Source organism: Aethalodelphis obliquidens, unplaced genomic scaffold, assembly GCF_003676395.1.
Source record: "Aethalodelphis obliquidens isolate GAN/ISIS:26980383/991018 unplaced genomic scaffold, ASM367639v1 scaffold24, whole genome shotgun sequence".
Lineage (NCBI taxonomy): Eukaryota > Metazoa > Chordata > Mammalia > Artiodactyla > Delphinidae > Aethalodelphis > Aethalodelphis obliquidens.
In genome coordinates, this window is record NW_020837968.1 from 19,549,253 (window position 1) to 19,568,468 (window position 19,216).

At 56.5% G+C, this 19,216-nt stretch overlaps 2 protein-coding genes across 13 annotated transcripts in view; one reads left to right on the top strand and one right to left on the bottom strand.

Moving 5' to 3' along the window:
• COQ8A (coenzyme Q8A) overlaps positions 1 to 13,798 on the top strand; it is a 49,409-nt gene extending 35,611 nt beyond the window's left edge. The window contains exons 5-15 of the mRNA XM_027122384.1: positions 4,631 to 4,705; positions 7,642 to 7,764; positions 9,387 to 9,472; positions 9,589 to 9,729; positions 10,218 to 10,299; positions 10,389 to 10,482; positions 10,780 to 10,921; positions 11,153 to 11,260; positions 11,395 to 11,460; positions 11,746 to 11,832; positions 12,652 to 13,798. Of these exons, the coding sequence (XP_026978185.1) occupies positions 4,631 to 4,705; positions 7,642 to 7,764; positions 9,387 to 9,472; positions 9,589 to 9,729; positions 10,218 to 10,299; positions 10,389 to 10,482; positions 10,780 to 10,921; positions 11,153 to 11,260; positions 11,395 to 11,460; positions 11,746 to 11,832; positions 12,652 to 12,939 (1,292 nt within the window). The 3' untranslated portion in view covers positions 12,940 to 13,798. The remainder of the gene's footprint in view (positions 1 to 4,630; positions 4,706 to 7,641; positions 7,765 to 9,386; positions 9,473 to 9,588; positions 9,730 to 10,217; positions 10,300 to 10,388; positions 10,483 to 10,779; positions 10,922 to 11,152; positions 11,261 to 11,394; positions 11,461 to 11,745; positions 11,833 to 12,651) is intronic.
• Positions 13,799 to 14,540: 742 nt separating this feature from the next.
• Positions 14,541 to 19,216, bottom strand: part of CDC42BPA (CDC42 binding protein kinase alpha) — a 311,334-nt gene continuing 306,658 nt past the window's right edge. For 11 of the 12 annotated variants that reach the window (XM_027122372.1, XM_027122377.1, XM_027122369.1 and 8 more), the window contains one exon: positions 17,437 to 19,099. In XM_027122372.1, the coding sequence (XP_026978173.1) occupies positions 18,968 to 19,099 (132 nt within the window). In that variant the 3' untranslated portion in view covers positions 17,437 to 18,967. Of the gene's footprint in view, positions 14,763 to 17,436; positions 19,100 to 19,216 lie in introns of those variants that run through there. The other variant, XM_027122374.1, reaches the window with a different exon arrangement.

Here is a 19,216-nt window from a genome sequence, read left to right on the forward strand (position 1 = left end):
GTTTTAGAAGGTATTTTGGCTGGGTATAATACTCCATGTTCAAAATTAATTCTTTTGGACACTTTAGCAATATTATTCCATTGTCTTCTTTTTTTTGTTTTGTTTTGTTTTTTGGCCACACCATGCGGCATGTGCGATCTTAGCTCCCTGACCAGGGATTGAACCCGCGCCCCCTGCAGTGGAAGCGCAAAGTCTTAACCACTGGACCACCAGAGAAGTCCCTCAGTTGTCTTCTTAACTTCCATTGTTTCTGTTGAAAACTTAGCTATTCGTTTTATTGCTGCTCCTTTGAAAGTAATTTGTATTTTGTCCTCTGCTTTTAAAATTTTCCTTTTGCTTTTGTTTTCCAGCAGTGTGACTGTGACATGCTTGGGTATGATTTACTTTGCTTTTATCCTGCTTGGGATTATAGAGCTTCTTAAATCTGTGCTTGATGTCTTTCATCAATTTTGGAAAATTCTGGTCATTTCTTCAAATATTGTTTCTGCCCTGTTCTCTTTCTCCTCTCCTTCTGGGACTCCAGTTACACATATGTTAGATCTTTCCCTTCTGTCATGTGTGTCTCCTCTACTCTTTTCTATATTTTTCATTTGTGCTTCAGTATTATAGGTTCAGAGGAGATGTCTTACCTCCTCTGCACCTATGAAATGAGGGAGAACTGGACGATTATAGAAATGAGACCAACAGATCAAGTAGGCACTAGAGAAAACTTACCAAAAGGAGTTGAGCACCATGTGCCTGACTTCCTGGGGACACGCTGCACACTTGCTGCCACTCTAAGTAGCCAGCGCTCCTCCGGTGCTCTCTGAGGCAGCAAGACAGATGCCCTTTAGGTCCAAGAAAAGTTTGTGCCCTTGGCAGGGTGAGGGAGCGTGGTTTCTACTTTCTCCAGGAGCAAACTTTAAAAGGGACTCTTCTGTCTATTTTCTGTCACTTAGAGCCTCTGTGAAGGAGATTAGGGCAGTTATAATCTCCAGTTACAGGTGAGGAAGCTGAGCCACAGTTGCCAGTCACCCAGGCCCATATGTGCATCTGTGACAGTCCTGGGACCCGGGCTGAGGAGGCCTGTATCATACAGATACAGGCAGGCTGAGCCTGTCGCCCCTGAATTCGTCCCGTCTCCCCTGAGCCAGCAGAGGGACTGTCAGGTCTTCCCCCCCGCCCCACTCTGGCTTAGTTCTGAGAACTGAGAACACTCTACAGGGACCTTCGTCCACTGCTCCTTCCTATTCTCCTTCCTGCGATGCTGTGGGTTGCAGCCCCCTCCCAGGCCCCCTCTTCTTCCCGGTGCCCAGTGCTGGCACAGCGGGAGGATGCAGGTGATGGAAGAGAAGGTGGAATTACCAAGGGTTCGGGAGCACCTTGAAGTGAAGGAAATATCCTTGTCCGCTGCCTTTTCTGTGTGGACTTTCTTGTCTTATCAGATCAGAAGGATTGTTGGGTGTGTTGGAAAAGGGAGGCCTGAGAACAGTGCCTGGCACGTGGGTGGTGCTGTGTGAGTGAAGCGGTTTTGCCCTCAGATCTGGCCCTTGCTGCTGCAGAGGACCTCCGTCCAGCCTTGCTCTGTAAACATGCCTGGGGTGCTGGCAGGTTAGGCGCCCCTCACTAAGCCTCCTCACAGGAGGAGGTTTTTATTAGAAGGTTAGAAGATTTTTATTTACTTGTTTCCTCTGTGTCTGTGGGGTGCTGCTCAGGGGGCACTTATTTGGCTCTGAGGACCTGCAGAGGGACTTCGGGGAGGAAGGAGCTGGGCCAGTGGCCTGGGCCCCCTGATCAGTCCCACAGCCTGGGAAGCAGCCCAAAGCGCCCCCACCCCCTTGGGGAGACCCTGCTCCTTGCTGCTCGTCACTGCCACCGCGTTTCTTGCCTGCAAAATCTCCGTTTGTGAGAAATGTCAGGAACTTTCTTGGAAAGGGCTGGCGCCTTCTCACAGGTTAGGGTGGTGGCCAGGCTGCTGGTGGTGGCCATGGGCCCGCGGAGCTGGTTCTGCGGCTGGTCTCCCCTGGGACATCCATGCGGGCCGGGCTGAGCCTGCCTGTGGGTCCGGACATGGACAGGTGCTGTCCTAAGGGCTGGGGGGCCGAGGTGGAGTGGAAGGCCTCAGGTGACGCCGGAGACTGAGTGAGCACGGGCTCGGGCTGTCCTCACCAACGCGGGGAGTCCGAGGCAGAGGCGCTGATCTCCCAGGAGCTGCCTGCAGGTGCCACCCAGCTCCGGGGGGAACGAAGAGCCTGGCTGGCCTCTGCCCTCCTGTCTCTGCAAGGTTCTGAGAATGCTTTCAGGTCAGCCAGGTTGGGTATGGCGGGATGGCCAGCCTGTTCTTGGTTCACTAGAGCAGGAGCTCCTGAGGTCAGGGTCCCGCAGTGGGGAGCCCATCCCTTGTCAGCTCCTCGGGCCTGGCCCTGAGGGAGCTCGCAGGCGCACAGAAGGAGCCTGCGACCTGCTTTGCGGAATGTTCCCTCCGTGATTCAGTGTTCAGTGACGGTCCTTGGCCTTGGAGAGCTTTGGCTCTGCCCAGCAGCCCAGAATGGGCCAGAGAAGAGTTCGGCAGAGCGTGTGAGGGGGCCCAGCTGGGGGCCCTGCAGACAAGGGCACTCGGCGTCTGCTCTCAGTGGCCAGCCTGGGTAACCTTTGACACGTCTGCCTGTTTGGTAGGCTTGTCTTTGGACTTGATGTAGGCAGAGAAAAATCTAGAGGCGGAGAGATATTGGGGAAGGTCACTGCAGTTTGAAGGTTAGCGTTGCTGTTGCCATTCGTTTGCTGAGTTGGACAGTGTGCTGAGGTGGGGGGAGGGGAGGGGAGTTACCATTTGACCGGGGACGCAGCTCTGTGCCCAGTGTCCTCCGCGGCTGGGTTGGGATGTCAAAGGGAAACAGGCCGTGGCAGCTCCATCCCAGCACGCCAGGGTGTCCTTGGGGGCATTTCCAGATGACCGTGGCCTCTGCTCTGGTCGCCAGAACTTGCCTTGTGCTGCCCTTGTGCTGCCCCACCAGCAACGTGGGGTGTTGAGCACTTGAAACGTGGCTGGTCCAAGCTGAGACATGCTTCGAGGACGAAACGCACATTGGATTTTGAAGACTTGGTACAAAAAAAAAATAAAAAAAGTAACATCTCTCTAATGATGTGTATATTGAGTACTCGTTGGATTGATAATGTTTTGGATACACTGGGCTAAGTAAAATATATGATCAGAATTCCTTTCACATGCTTCTTTTTGCCTTTTTTTAACATAACCCCCAGAAAATTTAAAATCATATATGTGGCTGGCATTATATTTTTTTGGCAGCACTGGTCTAGCCCTTTGAATAGGAGAAAGGACAGTAATAGCGAACACCTGAATAGTGTTGCCTACGCCCAGCCCTTCTGGGAGGGCTTCACTCTTATTCAGCTGTTTAATCCTCACACTGACCCATGAGGCAGGAGCTACCTGGCAAAGCAGAGGGTGAACGGTTGTGTCATGGGGGGTCAAATGTACTGCAAAAACATTTTAAAAAATTGGGTTATCCTCTTATGATTTTTAAAATGTATTTTTCATTAAATAACTTTTTCAGTAAATTCAATAATAATTTTCATAAAAGTAATGCATAATCATTGTAGAAAATTTGGAAAATATAGAAGCACGTGCAGGTGTCCTTGCCAGGTGTGAGACTCCCAGCCCCCCAGGGCTGTGCTCGCCAAGGCCCACTGGCCTCGGGGCATCTCTGGCATCTTCCCTGGGTCTTTGCTGTCCCTCCTGCTGTGGTCAGCGTGCTCCTCCAAATGTTCCTCACTCTCTCGCCTAGTGTGCTCCCGCCCCCCAAGCCAGCTGGAACTGTATCTCAGTAGAGGAAATAGGCCCTGAGCCAGGCTCCTGGGCTTTCTGTGTGCATTTAGTGGCACCTGCTGGCCTCCTCAGGCCTCCCCTAGACAGTAGGGATCATCCAGTTCCAACCTCTGGACCAGTGAGATGTTAATAAACCTTGATTTCAAAGATTGCTGACGGGAGAAGGAGGGCCTGGTACCCCACTGTCCTTAGACCACCGTCAGTGCCTGTGGGGCCTTCCCCGCAAGTGAGGGCTGTAGCCTGAGCTCCTGGGAGTCCCCATGGCTTTTGCAAAATGTTCCAGTTCCCACCAATGACTGCTTTATATTGCAGTGGTAATGCCTCTCCTTGCGACTTAAGTGAACTGGGTTAGAGAATTCTAGAGTATTGGAGGCTCTTCACACAGACTGTGAAGTGGGCGGCTGCATCCCAAGGGGGTGCCCAGTGTTGTCAGGATGTCCTTGGCCTGCAGCCATTCCTGGCCCACATTCCATTTGTGCTGCGTCTTGCCCAATGCGTTTCTCCGTCGTACGTTGTTTTGGAGGTGTGTGTGTTTGTCGCGTGAGCCTGTAGCAAAGGTGATGGAAGTGGCGGTGGAGGAGGCTTTTCCAGCGAAAGCACCAACCTTGAGGCAGGTCTTCTCTGAAAACAACAGCTGTGTATCTCCTACCTCCTTATCCCCTCCCTTTTCAAGATGCCTGGAGTGTCAGCGAAGGTCCCCAGGGGAGCTAGGCAGGTGTCTGTGTGGGGCTGCTCCGGGCCTCGTGGGTGGCGGGCAGTGGGCAGCCCCTGAGCGAATGCCCAGAGCCCTCAACCTCCTCCTTGCAGGTCTGGCCGTGGGTCTGGGCTTCGGGGCCCTGGCCGAGGTCGCCAAGAAGAGCCTCCGCCCTGAGGACCCCTCAGGTGAGCTGGGCCCTTGATGGGGAGGGCAGGGTGGGCCCTGAGAGGTGGGCCTGTCAGCTCCCAGCTCCCACCTGCGTTCCCCGAGGGTTGGCCTCCAGGGGCACCTTTCATCTTGTGTTCCGTGTTCATGGCAGCCCTGGAGTTTGAGGCCTGAAGGCTGTTCTGTTCCTGTCCTGGCCCACGTTGGCTCACCCAGCCGTCCTGGTTCCTCCGGGCCCGCACACCTTCCCTCTTCTGATAGGAGCCTCCGGTTTGGCCCTGCCTCTGCCCCCGCTCTGCAGAGCCGCTGGGGTCCCAGGTCTGGCCAGGTCAGGTGCCCAGGGCTCCCCGTTTGGCTGTGGTCGAGGGGCGTGGGAGCTGCTGGAACAGACCCCATGGGCCCCCCATTCCCCCACCTCGTGACCTGGGGTGGCCATTACCTCTCCAGCTTCAGACGCTTTGTCTCTGAGGTGAAGATCGTGACTCCTCTGTCCCCTGCCTCCCAGGGTCAGCCCGGGGTCAGGTCAGAACACTCAGTTCCCCTTGTCTGGGTGGCCGGCTGTGGGTGGTACTCCATGGAGAATGTTCTGCAGACCGGCTGCTCTGAAACCTGGCGTGCTTAGGATGCTCTGACGATGGGTCAGGGGGCAGCTGGAGGCCCCACCCAGCCCCTACCCGGTCCCCTCCCCCAGGCTTGTCCAGTTGGGGGGAGGCGGCTAGGCAGGTGCCGGACGCTTTCCCTTCAGCAGGGTCCTGGGGGCTGTTGAGAGCAGCCCTGCTAGAGCCATCTACTTGGTGGATTTCTCAAAGTTTACTTGAAGTTCTGGGCTGAGTGCCCCCTGCCCCTGGCCCATTCAGGGGACATCAGTTCATTCCGGTACTTGACACCTCCTCCCCCCTTCCCTGGGGACCCTGAGTGACCCCCCACTGTCATGCTGTGCTGTGGTCCCTGAGGCCCTAGCTACAGCCTGGGGGCCCTGAAGGGGGCCCTGCCAGCCACCTGGGTGGCCCCACTTCACCTGCAGGACCCTCTCGAGGGGATGGGGGCCTCTGCGGAGAAGGTGCTAGCCTGTCCTCCAGGCCCCTGAGTATGTGTGTGTGTGTCCTTGGAAGGGACGGGAGAGCAGAGAGGATTAGGGAGGGTATTTTTAGTGTTGGTGCTGAGACTCTGGGAAGTGAGAAGCCAGCCTGCCCCAGGCACAACCTCTCCCATCGTCCCCCCCCCAAAACTGGCTGCCCTCCGTCCTGCCCCGTCCAAGCAGGAAAGAAGCTATACTGGCCCCAAGGTTACAGCTGGTGTCCTTTGTCAGGGAGGCGGTGGCCCTTGTTGGGGGTCAAGAGGCCTAGGCGCCACTGGCCCAAGAGCAGGACACGGGGCTCAGGCCCAGAGGGACGTGCTCTAGCTTCCTGAGCAGGCCCGGGAACCCCTGGGCCTGGAGGGCACCGACCAGCCTGGCCCAGGCCTCCCCAGGGGCTAAGCCTCTTCTAAGCGGGGCACGCGCCCACCACACCCTTGAACACCCCCGGCTCCCCCCGGGTTGTTTTCAGAACCAGCCTTGCCCGGGCAGGGGCCCAGACTCCAGCCTGTGGACAGTGGCCAGCCGTGAGGAGCGGCTGCCTGGGAAGCTCAAGAGGGCCGGGCGCCGTCCCTGGATCTCGGGGGCGCTGCTGTGTCCCTAGAGGAGAAGATCTCCCTCCTCCTGCCGGGGCTGTGGCGTCTCTGCCCCGCCCACCTCTCCTCAGGGATACAGTCTCAGGTCCCGGCCCACAGGGCCCAGGGGCTGCGGAGGGCAGAGCGGACATAGAGGGCCGCCTGTCCCTGCTGCCCCCCGAGGCGAGGGGTGATCTGGGCACCCTCCTTGGCCCAGACACCCTGGAGTGGCCCTGCCCAGGGGCTACAGCTTTCTTGACCCCCGGCAGCTGGGCTGCTTCCTGTGGAGCTGAGATCTCTCCCCTTCCCGGGACCCTGTCCTGCTGTCCGGGACCTTGGGGTGAGCCTAACCCCGCGCAGGCCTAACAGCTGCCTCAGGTGTGGGCCTTCAGTCTCACATCCCCCTGCAGCCCACCCACCCTGGTGTATCAGAGGCCGTGCTGGGCACGGCCCCGGACGGAGGGCAGTGGCATGACGGCCGCCTCCCGTGTTCGCGCCTTGGGGACCCAGCTCAGACCCATTCTGAGCGCTGGGCCAGGCCCGTGGTGATGCTAGCTGAGGAAGGTGCCAGGCTCTGTGGGCGGCAGCCCTCAGGGGTTCCTGATCTAACTGGGCTCACAGGACAGAGGGCAGGAAAAGAACCGACTGCCACTGGGTCACCCCCTCCTCCTTACCTTGAGTCACCAGCCTGCACCCTCCCACCCCCGACTGTGCTGAATGGAGGTTGTCTGCACACCTGAGGTCCCTATGCGTTCTCCCCAGGCCAGCTGGCACCAGCCGGGTGAGGCTGTCCTTGACTCTGAGCTCCCCTCCCTTGAGGACTGCGCTCTCACTGCAGCCAGTGGCCACAGGTGACTGTGCAGAGAGTCCAGGGGTGCTGGTGACCTTTGTCCCGCACACTGAGGGGCGAGTGACAGTGACTTGACAGGGACTGATATGGAGGGAGAGGCCCCGTGGGCGAGCCTGTGTGTGTGTGTGTGTGTGTTGGGATGGGGTTGGAGGTGGGCCCGGGGAGACCTGGGTGGCCCCTGAGGGCCTTCCTCGGCATCTGGGAGGTGGGTGTGAAATGTGGGGTTAAAGTTGCGTTGCCGGTTTTGTGGACCCCGAGGAGGAAAGACGTTGACTGAGCCCTTTGTGTCAAGCTCTGTGCTGGGACTTCACTGCATCTCACTCAAAACGTGTTAAACCCTGATGTCTTGTTATTGTCCCTGGACCCACAACCAGGGGCGGGTGGAGGGGCCTCTGGGGGATCCCAGGCCCAGCAGCCCCGCCTGAGGGAGGCCATGGTGACTTCGCTTCTCTGCAGGGAAGAAGGCCGTGCTGGATTCCAGCCCCTTCCTGTCAGAGGCCAACGCGGAGCGCATCGTGCGGACGCTGTGCAAGGTGCGCGGGGCGGCGCTCAAGCTGGGCCAGATGCTGAGCATCCAGGGTGAGTGCGGCTGCGCGGGCTGGGGGCGGTGAGGCGGCGTAGGGAGGGGAGCTGGGGGTGGTGAGGCGGCGTAGGGAGGGGAGCTGGGGGCGGCGAGGCGGCGTAGGGAGGGGAGCTGGGGGCGGGCAGTGGGGGGCGCCGCACCTGGCCCCGAGGGGAAGGGATGGGAGGTTTCCTGCCCACGGGCTTCTCTTGTTTGAAGCTTGGCTGTTAACCCACCTGGGATGTTTAAAAACAGTGTCTGAAATAGGAGCCCACGGTTGTTTTTCTGGCTTCTTTCTGAGTGTTTTGACATGTCCAGAGGTCCTGGCGTCTCAAAAGTTGGGGAGAGTCCGGCTGATGCCCCCTGGTGCCCCCCGCGGTGGTCCGAGGGTGCTGTTTGGGGAGCTCACGGGCCTGTGGTGGCGTGACCCCGGGGCATGGGCTGTGTGGCCCCGAGGAAGGAAGGCCGGGGGAGACGGCGGCGGCTGAGCTGGAGGCTGGCTCATTGCAGCCCCCAGAGCAGAGCTGGGGTTCGGGGGGCCCTCCGGGCTTCTGATGGTGCCTCCCAGGGAGGAGCACCCGAGGGGCCGCTGTCCTGGGTGGGAGCACAGCCAGTCCCCCGACAAGCAGTCAGATGGACTCACTGAAGTGGCCAAGTGCAGGACAGGAATAACCACCCAGGCAGGTGGGCGCGGGCACTGCCTGTACCGGTGCGGACTCTGGAGTGGCACGCGCCCCTTGGAAGCCCTTCCGTGCGTGAGCCCCACCTCTAGGACGGAGAGCCTCAGAGATGCGGTCAGGGCTCTGCAGGAGCGGCTTCATCGAAGGATTCTTTCTGGCCTCAAATAAACAAACTGAAGTCAGCCGCTGTCCGGCTAGTGAGCTGCGTGTTGAAGCTTCTGTGTGTGTTACAGAATATTTCAGAAAGCTGTTCAATGACGTGGCAAGTGCTCGTGAGAAACGGCTGCAGGAGGGGAGTCAGCCAGAGCGTCTCCAGGCAGCGTGACTGCAGTCAGGGAAAAACGCATAGGAAAGGGTCAAAACGAAAAAAGAGATCAGTAGTTCTCTGTAGGTAGATTATGGGTATTTTAAACATTTAATACGCTTTGTTCCCTAAATGTCTTTCTTTTATAATCATAAAAAGCTACGCCTGCTCTTTCTAAGGAATCTACCTCCTCAGGTCCCTGGGTGAGGGTGAGTTCAGAGGCCCCGGCACACGCTGCCCCGCACGCCATCGGCAGGGCCCCAGCTGCACAGACACACCCAGTGCCCGGCTGGGGAGGGGTGCCGTGGGCCGGGCTGCGGGGGTCTCGGATTTGGTTGTTGGCCGAGGCGGGCCAGGAGCGTGCACGGGTCAGCGTCCCTGCATCCCCTCTGGAGCCTTGGTCCGCAGTATCAAGGGTCTGTGTGCCAATGGGGAAATGCTCCGCGGGAGCAGGGAGAACCCGAGGCTGGGCCTGCTGTGTGGCGTTGGGCCTGTGCCTCGTCTTCTCTGAACCTTGGGTTCAGCGTGTGAAGGGCAGAGCGGTACCTCGGCCTCCCCCCCGGGAGACCTTGCTGGGCAGGGCTGATCGAGGTGGCCTGTGCACCCTCCTTCCGAGGGGTCAGCCTTCCGCTCTGAATGCTCTGCTGCCTTCCAGATGACGCCTTCATCAACCCCCATCTGGCCAAGATCTTCGAGCGGGTCAGGCAGAGCGCAGACTTCATGCCGCTGAAGCAGATGACGGTGAGGCCGGTGCGGCCCAGGGTCCAGGCGCTGGCAGCCCTGCGGGAGGGGTTGGGGAGGGCCCCTCAGGCTGTCCCTGGTGGTGCTCATGGCCCCTCCCTGGCCTCTCCCTCCAGAAAACTCTCAACAACGACCTGGGCCCCAGCTGGCGGGACAAGCTGGAGTACTTTGAGGAGCGGCCCTTTGCAGCCGCCTCTATCGGGCAGGTGCACCTGGCCCGCATGAAGGGCGGCCGCGAGGTGGCCATGAAGATCCAGGTGGGCACCCGGGGTGTGGGCTCAGTGCCCTCAGGGGCTGCACAGGGCCGAGCCGGGCCCTGCAGTGAGGGGCCTCTGCACCCCACGTCCCCTGTGTGTCCCGTGCCCAGGGCAGGGCCTGTGTCTCTTCACTTCTGTCCCGGCACCTGGTCAGCGGTGGGTGCCGAGAAGTATTTGCTAAGTGAGTGACTGTAGGAGGGAGGACAGCCTCCCAGCACTCTTGGTTTGGGGGGAGCAGGGACTGGGGACAAGTGACTGTCTGGGGCCTGAGCCGCAGGGATGGGGATGGGGGAGGGAGCGGTCGGCGGTGGAGAGCAGGGTCGCGGTGGGCCCGGGGGTCACAGCAGCCCTGGTGGGTCTTGGCTCTGCCTTGCGGAGGTGCGGGGTCCTGGAGGGACACAGCTGGGCAGCTGGTGGGTGGCAGGGAGGCGGGGGCGCCGCGGGGCCCTGCTGTGTCTGTCTGCCTGACTCCCCTCTGTCCCCCGCAGTACCCCGGCGTGGCCCAGAGCATCAGCAGTGACGTCAACAACCTCATGGCCGTGCTGAACATGAGCAACATGCTTCCAGAAGGTCTGAGGCTGCCGCTGGGCAAGGGCAGGCCTGTGGGGGGGCCTCCCGGGGAGCCCCCCGTCCCCCTGACGCCCCCCTCCCTGGCCCAGGCCTGTTCCCTGAGCACCTGATCGACGTGCTGAGGCGGGAGCTGACCCTCGAGTGTGACTACCAGCGAGAGGCCGCCTGTGCCCGCAGGTTCAGGTGTGGCTCCAGCCTTGGGCCCTTGCCCGTTGCTCCCGCTGGGAAGACAGAAGGGGCGGCTTCGGGCAGCCCATTGGGGGGGGAAGGCCCCCCCCCCCCCCCGCCCACCTCCCCTGGCTCTGAGGGGCGATGGCTGGGGTTGGGGCCTGAGGCCGGGGGCCGTGTCCCGCCCAGCTCAGGGCAGGGCCCTCCTCTGCCTGGGGGGCTCAGCCCCTTGCTGTCCTGTGTGCCGCCCCAGCGTGTTGCTTGGGTGGGATCAAGGAGGCCTGGGTGTGACCTCCCACCCGCCTCTGCTAGGGAGCTGCTGAAGGACCACCCCTTCTTCTACGTGCCCGAGATTGTGGACGAGCTCTGCAGCCCCCATGTGCTGACCACGGAGCTGGTGTCCGGCTTCCCCCTGGACCAGGCTGAGGGGCTGAGCCAGGAGATCCGGAATGAGGTGGGTCACAGGGTGGGCCTGGAGCCCCGAGGCCCCACTGCGGGGCAGAGCGGGCAGGAGGGCTGCTGCGTGTACCCACCTGGTGGTACGCTTGGCCTCAAAGTCAGCTCTGGGCGTGAGGCAGGATGGGGTGGAAGATGGGGAGGGAAATGGGAGTCAAGCTTCCCCGGCCCAGATCCAGGGGCCACCGGGTGGCCTGGTGCTGGTGACGAGGACCCACCCGGCCCCCAGATCTGCTACAACATCCTGGTCCTGTGCCTGAGGGAGCTGTTCGAGTTCCACTTCATGCAGACAGACCCCAACTGGTCCAACTTCTTTTATGACCCTCAGCAGCACAAGGTGAGTGCTCAGTGGGGCTCCCACAGGGAGCCTGAGCTCCGCTGGAGCAGGGTCCGAGATCAGCCTTCTGCCGCCCTGTCCCCCCAACCCGTGCTCCACTGGGGCAAACCCTCCCCGGTATCGCCCGTTCCCAGGTGGCTCTTCTGGACTTCGGGGCAACTCGGGAATATGACAGATCCTTCACGGACCTCTACATCCAGGTAGGGGTGGAGGCAGAGCTTGGCCTTGGCCCGTGCTCTCCTGGGGCTCAGATGGGATGCTTGGGACTCGAGTGGGCGGGCGGGCTTCTGTCCTCATGTCCCTGCCTGTCCGCAGCATTTGGTGCCCGTGGATGAGGCCGCAGCCACCTCGGGCTCAGGGGAGTAAAGGGGAAAGGTGGGTGGGCCGGCAGCTGGCCTGTGTGGGGAGGGGCAGTGCTGGCTCCCTGGACCCCCAGGAGCTCCCCTCTGCGTGCTGCCCACGGTCCCCTCTGCACCTCTGCCCAGATCATCAGGGCTGCTGCTGACCGGGACAGGGAGGCCGTACTGAAGAAGTCCATCGAGATGAAGTTCCTCACCGGCTACGAGGTCAAGGTGAGCTCCGCACCCCACCCCCCGCCCCGTGACTCTGGAGACGCACAAGGCCTGCTGAGCCAGACTCAGCCCCGGGCCATGGACTGCTTTTCCCTTGAAATCTGAAGGGAATCTCAGTTTACAAATGAGATCAGAAGTGACAGCTGCTCTCAAGGGTCTCCACAGGGCCCCTGGGCCGGCCCCGCCCCAGCCCCTGGGCTGAGGGCCTCAGAATGCCAGGGGACTGGCCACCAAGCTCTTGTTTTATGCCCCACTCCAGCCCATTCGAGATCCCAGTCATCGTGTTGGCGCTCGGGGCCCGGGTGGGCAGATGGGATGGCAAAGCACAGCCCTCACTTGCTCAGGCCTCACCAGGGAAGGGGTGAGGGGAGCGCTGGAAGTAATCGTAGCAGCCCTTTACGTGAAGGGGCGACCACCTGTGTTCCTGTCACCCAGAACCCACTCAGAAAGCAGCACTTTCCTCTCCTGATGACAGTGGGGAAGGGTTGCAGACACACAGGTGGTCTCAGGTCTACCACCAAGAGGAGTGCAGAGGCTCAGGTCAGCTCAGGCCTATAGACTGTTCTTTTGGGAATGACAGGTGTTTCGGCCGCAGACCCCGCCACTTCCTTTCTTCTTCCACGGAGCCCAGTTCACACATGAATGATGTTCTCCTGGCCCCTGTTGGTTTGAGTTTACACCCTGGTTAACGTTCTTCAGTCTGGTTGAAACACTCACCTACCTGGCCCACTCCTCAGCGAGCAGTCAGTCGGGGCCCCGTGATGGGAGCCCTGGGCTGGTGAGGGCTCTTTGATCTTGCCTCCATTCACCTCCCTCCAGGCCATGGAAGATGCCCACTTGGATGCCATCCTTATCCTGGGGGAGGCCTTTGCCTCGGAGGAGCCCTTTGACTTTGGCACCCAGAGCACCACCGAGAAGATCCACAACCTGATCCCCGTCATGCTGAAGCACCGGCTCGTCCCGCCGCCCGAGGAGACCTACTCGCTGCACAGGAAGATGGGGGGCTCCTTCCTCATCTGCTCCAAGCTGAAGGCCCGGTTCCCCTGCAAGGCCATGTTCGAGGAGGCCTACAGCAACTACCGCAGGAGGCAGGCCGAGCAGCAGTAGCCGCGGGCCCGGCCGTTAGGCGGGACCCTCCGTCTTCCTGCCGCTAAAACTAGTAGGAAGCCGGTGGTACCCACGCTCCGTTTAAGCTTCACCCAGTGAGAGGGGGCCGCGCTGGTGGGGGGGCCGCTGCTCAGAGCCCGTGGCCAGCACTTATACACGGTTCTCATCGCTGAGTGGGTGTGGGGCGAGAGGCGCCAGCACGGAAGTGCAGCCCCACTGCTGTCTGGCAGAATCTGCTTATTGTTTACTCATCCTCTGAAATGACTCTCGATAAAAAGACGATTTTATTTCCTTTTCCTTTTTGTAACAGGGCTTTTTGCTAATGTGAATGGTAACCAGAAGAAGATGAGAGTTCTCCCTTTGAATCCCTGCCACCAAAAAAAAACCAAAAACAAAACAGAAAAGCCTTTTTGGATTTTATGGAGTGTGTAATACAAGGTTTGTGTCTGTGTGTTTCTAGAATGAGATTTGTGTTTTCTGCCTTTTCCTCTCCAGCTTGGATCTGCACCTGGGAGAAGTGCTGATCTGAGCAGTGCCGACAAGCACTACTTCTCCAAGCGAGGTCCACCCACACCTGCTCTCTGGCTGGTTCCTAGAGGCTTTTTTGGACAAGCAGAGGTTTCCAGAGAACTGCTGCCTCCTGTGGGGAGGGGCAGGAGCCCCAGAAGGGGAGAGAAAGCCGCGTGCTCTCTGGGTGTGTGTGGGCCCTTCTTCCCGCTCCGGCGCCTGGGCCTTTTGTGGAAGGTGATGTGCACGTGTCATCTGCTTGGACCCAAGGGGTCGTTTCAGGCTGTTAACCTCTGTACAATTCTTGTAATTGTCTGATTTACTTGTTTCAATTAAAAAAAAAATGCTAGCATTGTGGCATTAATTCTTTCTTTCACTTGTAAACGATTCTGAGCTGATGGTGAGGACCCCGAGGTCAGCGTCACAGCCTTTCGCGCCTCCAGACGCTTCTGCAAGGTTTGCCCCTGTTCCCAGCGTGAGGCTCTTGGTGCCTGAACCCGGAAGGCTCAGCCCACATTCCTCATCGGAGAAAGGGTGCGGGGAGGGGACGGCACAGCTGCCAGGTCCCTGCCGCAGCAGCTTCCCAGGCCCCACTGCACAGCGGCGGAGAAGCCACAGCTGCACCAGAGGCTGTATGACATGGTGCTGGCAACCGCGGGCAAAGGTGGCCACCAGCCAGCAGGGCGAGGGCCTGGCTTGAGCGGCAGTGACGCCCGGGTCAGGGATCAAGCGCAGCTGAGGCGCACTTTCCTGGGGCAAAAAACTTCACTCCTGGGTCACGGGGGCGTTTTGAACGTTCAAACGTCCCAGCACAAGTCGTGGGAAGTGTCTGCTGCTTCTCTGCAGGAGGAAGATGGAAGATCAAAGGGCTGCCCCGTTTACAGTCAGCGGTGGCACCGGCAGGGAGGTCCAGAAGAGGGGAGTTGAAAGCTTCAGGGGAATGGAACACTATGCCGCCTGAGCTATGGAAGGGACTAAGAAAGTCCTAGATTAGACTAACCCCACATCCTTCTAGTGTAACGAGGAAGCTGGATGAGGAGAGGGACGGGCAGAAATGGGGGTCAAACGAGACAAAAAGAGTCAGTCACCTTTGCTCCATTCCTCAGACTTTTTAATCAGGGAAAAGACGACAAAATACTCAATTCGAACAGTTCCCTGTTTTATTGCAATACATGAGAGTCTGGTTAATATTAAGTGATACCAACGTAAAATATCGGCGAGGCGTCTTCTGTTACATTTTGACTGTCCCACCTTAAATATCTCTGTGCAAAAGAATCCACACCATTGTTTGGTAGCAGAGAATCTCATAAAGTTCCCTAAGACAATGAGGGGATAAAACCAAACAAAATGAAATGAGTGATGAGAGGCCAAAGCAGTATCTTTTCCCCTTCCATACACACTTATTTGTCAGCATTATATTCTAAACAAAAAAATGATTACACCCAGGCCATGCAAAACTGTACAATAATATTACAATGAGAAAAAAAACCCTAAAAAATTTATAAAACAAATGGTATTACACTATCAAATAAAAAGGCAGGTCATTTTGTTTTCATGAAATTTCAAGGTTGACTTGTTTTCATCAATTTCCCCCCATAAATGCAATGGTGTCTGTGTGTAACGGTTGTCCCTGGGAAGGGAGAGGGGCGCCGGCCTACCGGCCAGCGCTGAAACAAAACACCAGCTGAAGCGAGGCCCTCTAATGGCGCAGGACTCTGCAGAGGACACTGGACTTGCATGATCAAGTCATCACAAGCAAAGAGGTTTTAACGTGGGCCCAACGAAATGCCAAGTGGCTTATCTAGCGAATGCAGGGACTGGGCCACCGAGAGGTGGGGAGCAAGGCGCCCAGTTACTTCCCTGTTTTGCCCAGTGGACCGGGGCAGTGGCGAAGTCTGGCCGCTGCCGAGAGTGCCCCTCTGTCCAGAGGGTGGACGCTGAGCTTTACAAAGCTCTGTGCAGCTGGGAGACTACAGTGTTCATGGCCAAAGGCCAGCAAACGGCCTTGCTGTACCTGGGGGTTAGGGATGTCCACCCACTCCTACTCTGGATTTTCTTTAATGATACCTGAGAGTCCATAGAAATGCAACTGGTCTTTCGCAGAAGTAGATGTGGCCACTGAGTAGCAAAATGACAGGATCCTAACCATGTGGAAGGCAGACAGAGGGGCTGAGAGGCAGCTGGGGAATGGCAGGTTGTTGCTGTAAACGTAACAGGAATTTCAGATTCTTCCCTGAAACCTGGGTACAAGAATTGCTTGGAAAACTCAGTAGATGGGCCCTTTTTAATTGTATTTCATAGCCTTAAAACTGTGCTCCCTGGGAAGGAAGATAAATCACTAAGTGTAGGGATGGGTGTGTGCGTGTGTGTGCACGTGCGTGTGCGTGTGTGCGCGTGTGTGTGCGTGTGTGCGCGCGTGCGTGCGTGCGCGTGTGTGCGTGTGTGTGTGCACGCACATAACTAAAGAAGTGACATTTGCTTTAGCAATCATTTGACAAGGAGGAAGGCTTTTGTTTTTGGCAAAAGAAATACATATATATATATATGTAATTTTATACACCCAAAGCACGAGCAGATTAAAGTAGTCAGAATTCAAGAGCAGACAACAAATTGGCTGAACAAAGATAGCACCAAATACCAACACATCTAGACTATGCCAGAAATGCCTCTTCACTTATTTTTACTTTCTACTGAGAAGAGAAATGAGTTCCTGCTGCCACATACATTCTTTGAATGTCCTGCACGAAAACAAAGGATAACTTCAGACAGCAACATCACATCTGTTCCATGATCTTTCAATGATCCCTTTCGATGATCATTACGTTTTCTGTTTCTCTAGAACCCAATTCCCCATCTTTCCAAATCATTCTCAAGAAGCTTCTGAAGGTAACTGCTTCATATTTAAGAATGGGGATAAGCCCAGTAGAATGATCATTGTCTTGGGAAAATACCTCCCAAACTACTACCCTTGGCAGTGTTTCTCCCCCGAAGTTCTACTATTGGAAGCTAATCATATTTGGGACTGCTCTCTCACTACTGGTAAGACCATTTCAGATTACTGGAGTATAATCCACTGGGTTAATATTACACCTCCCAGTCAGCCCAGTGGCCAAGACAAGCCCTTCTCTCATCTGCCCTGTTGCGGGGGCTGCAGGGTATGACTCATCATAGTGGAGCCCAGACTTCAGGTATGGTTATATTTTGATCCTAAAAGCATCTTTTAAAAAAATAAGCACCTACAGGCAGCAGAAACTTGGTTGTCAAAGCCATAAACTAATGGCTTCGTGTGGAGTCCTGTGAATCTCAGCCTGGTCTGACTCCTCGGGGGAGAAAAGGGAGGCAGGAAGACGCGAGGGGAAAGGAAAACGGGGGGAGGGAGGGTCTGGAGGAGAGCGGGCCACGTGCACTTGGCACCTGGCTGGCCGGTTCCCTCCTCTCCCGAGAAGTGTCAAGCTTACGGAGCTACCGGAGTCCTGGCCATAGCCAGACTCAAGGTCTCACTCTTGCTATCTGAATGCACCAAAGTATTTTTACATGACACTTTTCCAAAAGCAAAGGATTTAGGTTAGAATTGTGCAGTAATTTATGCCCATCCAAAGTAAAACAATCAAATCTGAGCAAGCACCAAGTTCAAATGTCAAAACTGTTATTATTTTAAAATTCTCTGTTGTAACATTTTATAATATAATCCCCAAACGGGATCCTTTCTTCCCTCACTGAACCTCAGTAACCTGTTCCAGAGAGTGGCGTCAGTGCAAACAGTATAGCTCCCTGTGGCTTGTGGTGGGGAAGGCCGGCACAGCTGCTGCTGAGGAGAAAGGTGTGAAATCGGGGCCAGGGGTGAAATGACGGTGCTCAAACACTGCGATTCAGACAAGCAACTGCAGGAAAATTCTTCCATTTTAGCTGAATTTTAAAGAAGGGAGCAGAAAATCTGTTTCTATTTCTCAGAGAAATTTAGATGAAAAAGTAAAAGAGAGGCAGATTCTCTTTACTTCCATGAAATGTTTTTATTTCTATCTCTTTCTCTACTCATGTGCTTAACCGGTGAAATGACTCTGGAGACATAAGGTCCTGGTCCTGCATCTCATTTCCTTGTGGTAATTAAAACAGCGGGAGTCCAAATGGGAATGTGACTAACAACACAACACAGCAACCGAGGGAGGAAAAGCTTCAGCAGTCAAGGTGGCCATGCTGGGCTGACTTCCTGCCCGCGCCCAGGCTGAGCGCGTCCATTTCCCACTGCTTGCGGGAAAGAGTATTTGGTTAAGGCTGGTCAAGTCCTTGCGTTTGAGGTTTTACATTATTTGGTAACTAAACCCCCTTTCCCAGGCTTATCTGAGGAAGCTCACACCCCCCTCAAAACAGACCCCTCCCTGAGAAGCTGGCGCAGCTGGGGGCCAGACGCCTCACTGCCACTCAGGGAGTAAGGGGTTTCGCCAAGGAGAAAAAGCACTTTTATGAACCCTTTTATGGACCTTCAGAAACTACGACATTCCTTGTGTCCTTTCAGGTGGAAGGGGTCCAGAAGGTGACAAAACTGCATTTCTACATTCATCAGCAGAAGATACCAAAATATAGTAATAAATGAGAAGTGTGGTTCAAATTCTACTGCTAGAAAAAGAAATGTCTTGGATAGAAGTAAATATGCCTTTAAATGATGCTGCTGAAGAGGCTTCAAATGTTAAAAGTCTGGTTTCCAGGTCACACTCCAAACCGATGAAACCAAAGCCTTGGAACATTCCCTAAAGCTCCCAGGTGACTGCGACCAGGGTGAGGAATGGCACTAAGGGTAATTCTCACTCCTCTCGCTCTCCTCCTGTAAACGTCAGCTGGAGGCCTTTCTACCCTTTGATTACTTAGGTGGAAAACAGACAAGAAACAATACATTTCTTTAAATTAAATGATCTCTGTCTCATATATGCATCCATCTTTTGTTGAATACAAGATGCTTCTTTTTATTATATACAGTCAGTATTTAACCTCTACATTTGTGTATTTAGTTAAACTCTATTTTGTAGTAAAATATGCATCGCTTTAGTGAACAGGGATTTACTGGCAACGATCAGGTCGACATTCACTGTGGTGCTGAAGGGCATGGCGTGCCCGGGGCCCACTGGCGAGCCCCACGTGCTGTCTCAGGGCTACGAGGCTCTACTGTGAAAACAATGGCTGTCTAATCTTATTCTTATCGCTTACATTTGTGTAATCTGCCTACTTAAGCTACCTTTCAGGGGAGGGGGGAAATATTCTGGAAAGCAACGCTAAGGGTATGAAATGAAATCGGTATTCATCTGAGCTGCTCAATGAAAGTCTGCCTTTACGGCTGTTGCTGTTCAGTCGAGGGGTGCGTGGATGTGAGTCCTAGAGGCAGAATTCCTGAGTCCCCGCCTGCTACTGCTGCGGCCCTGGCGCTTCCAGGCAGGGGTGGTGGGAGATGACAGTGAGAGCACAGGGGGAGTGAGGGGAGGGAGCCCAGAGCGGCCGCTGCTCCGGCGTCTGGTCTGAGAGCAGAGGCCACTCATGGGTCCCAGCTCCCGCGGTCGGTGCTCTCCAGGGAGAGGCTCTTGGTCTTCCGGGGCGACACCGGGCTGGGAGGGCTGCTCAGGTTGGAACTGTTGGAAGCCGTGGAATGCCTCGGAGAATCAGAGTCCTGTGAGGCCCAGAGGAAGACGTCAGGGAGCAGCAGAGGGGCGGGAGGGGCTCAGGCCACCACGGCTCCCCTCCAGCCACCCTGGCCAATGAACTGACGTGACTTCTCTCCTGTCGG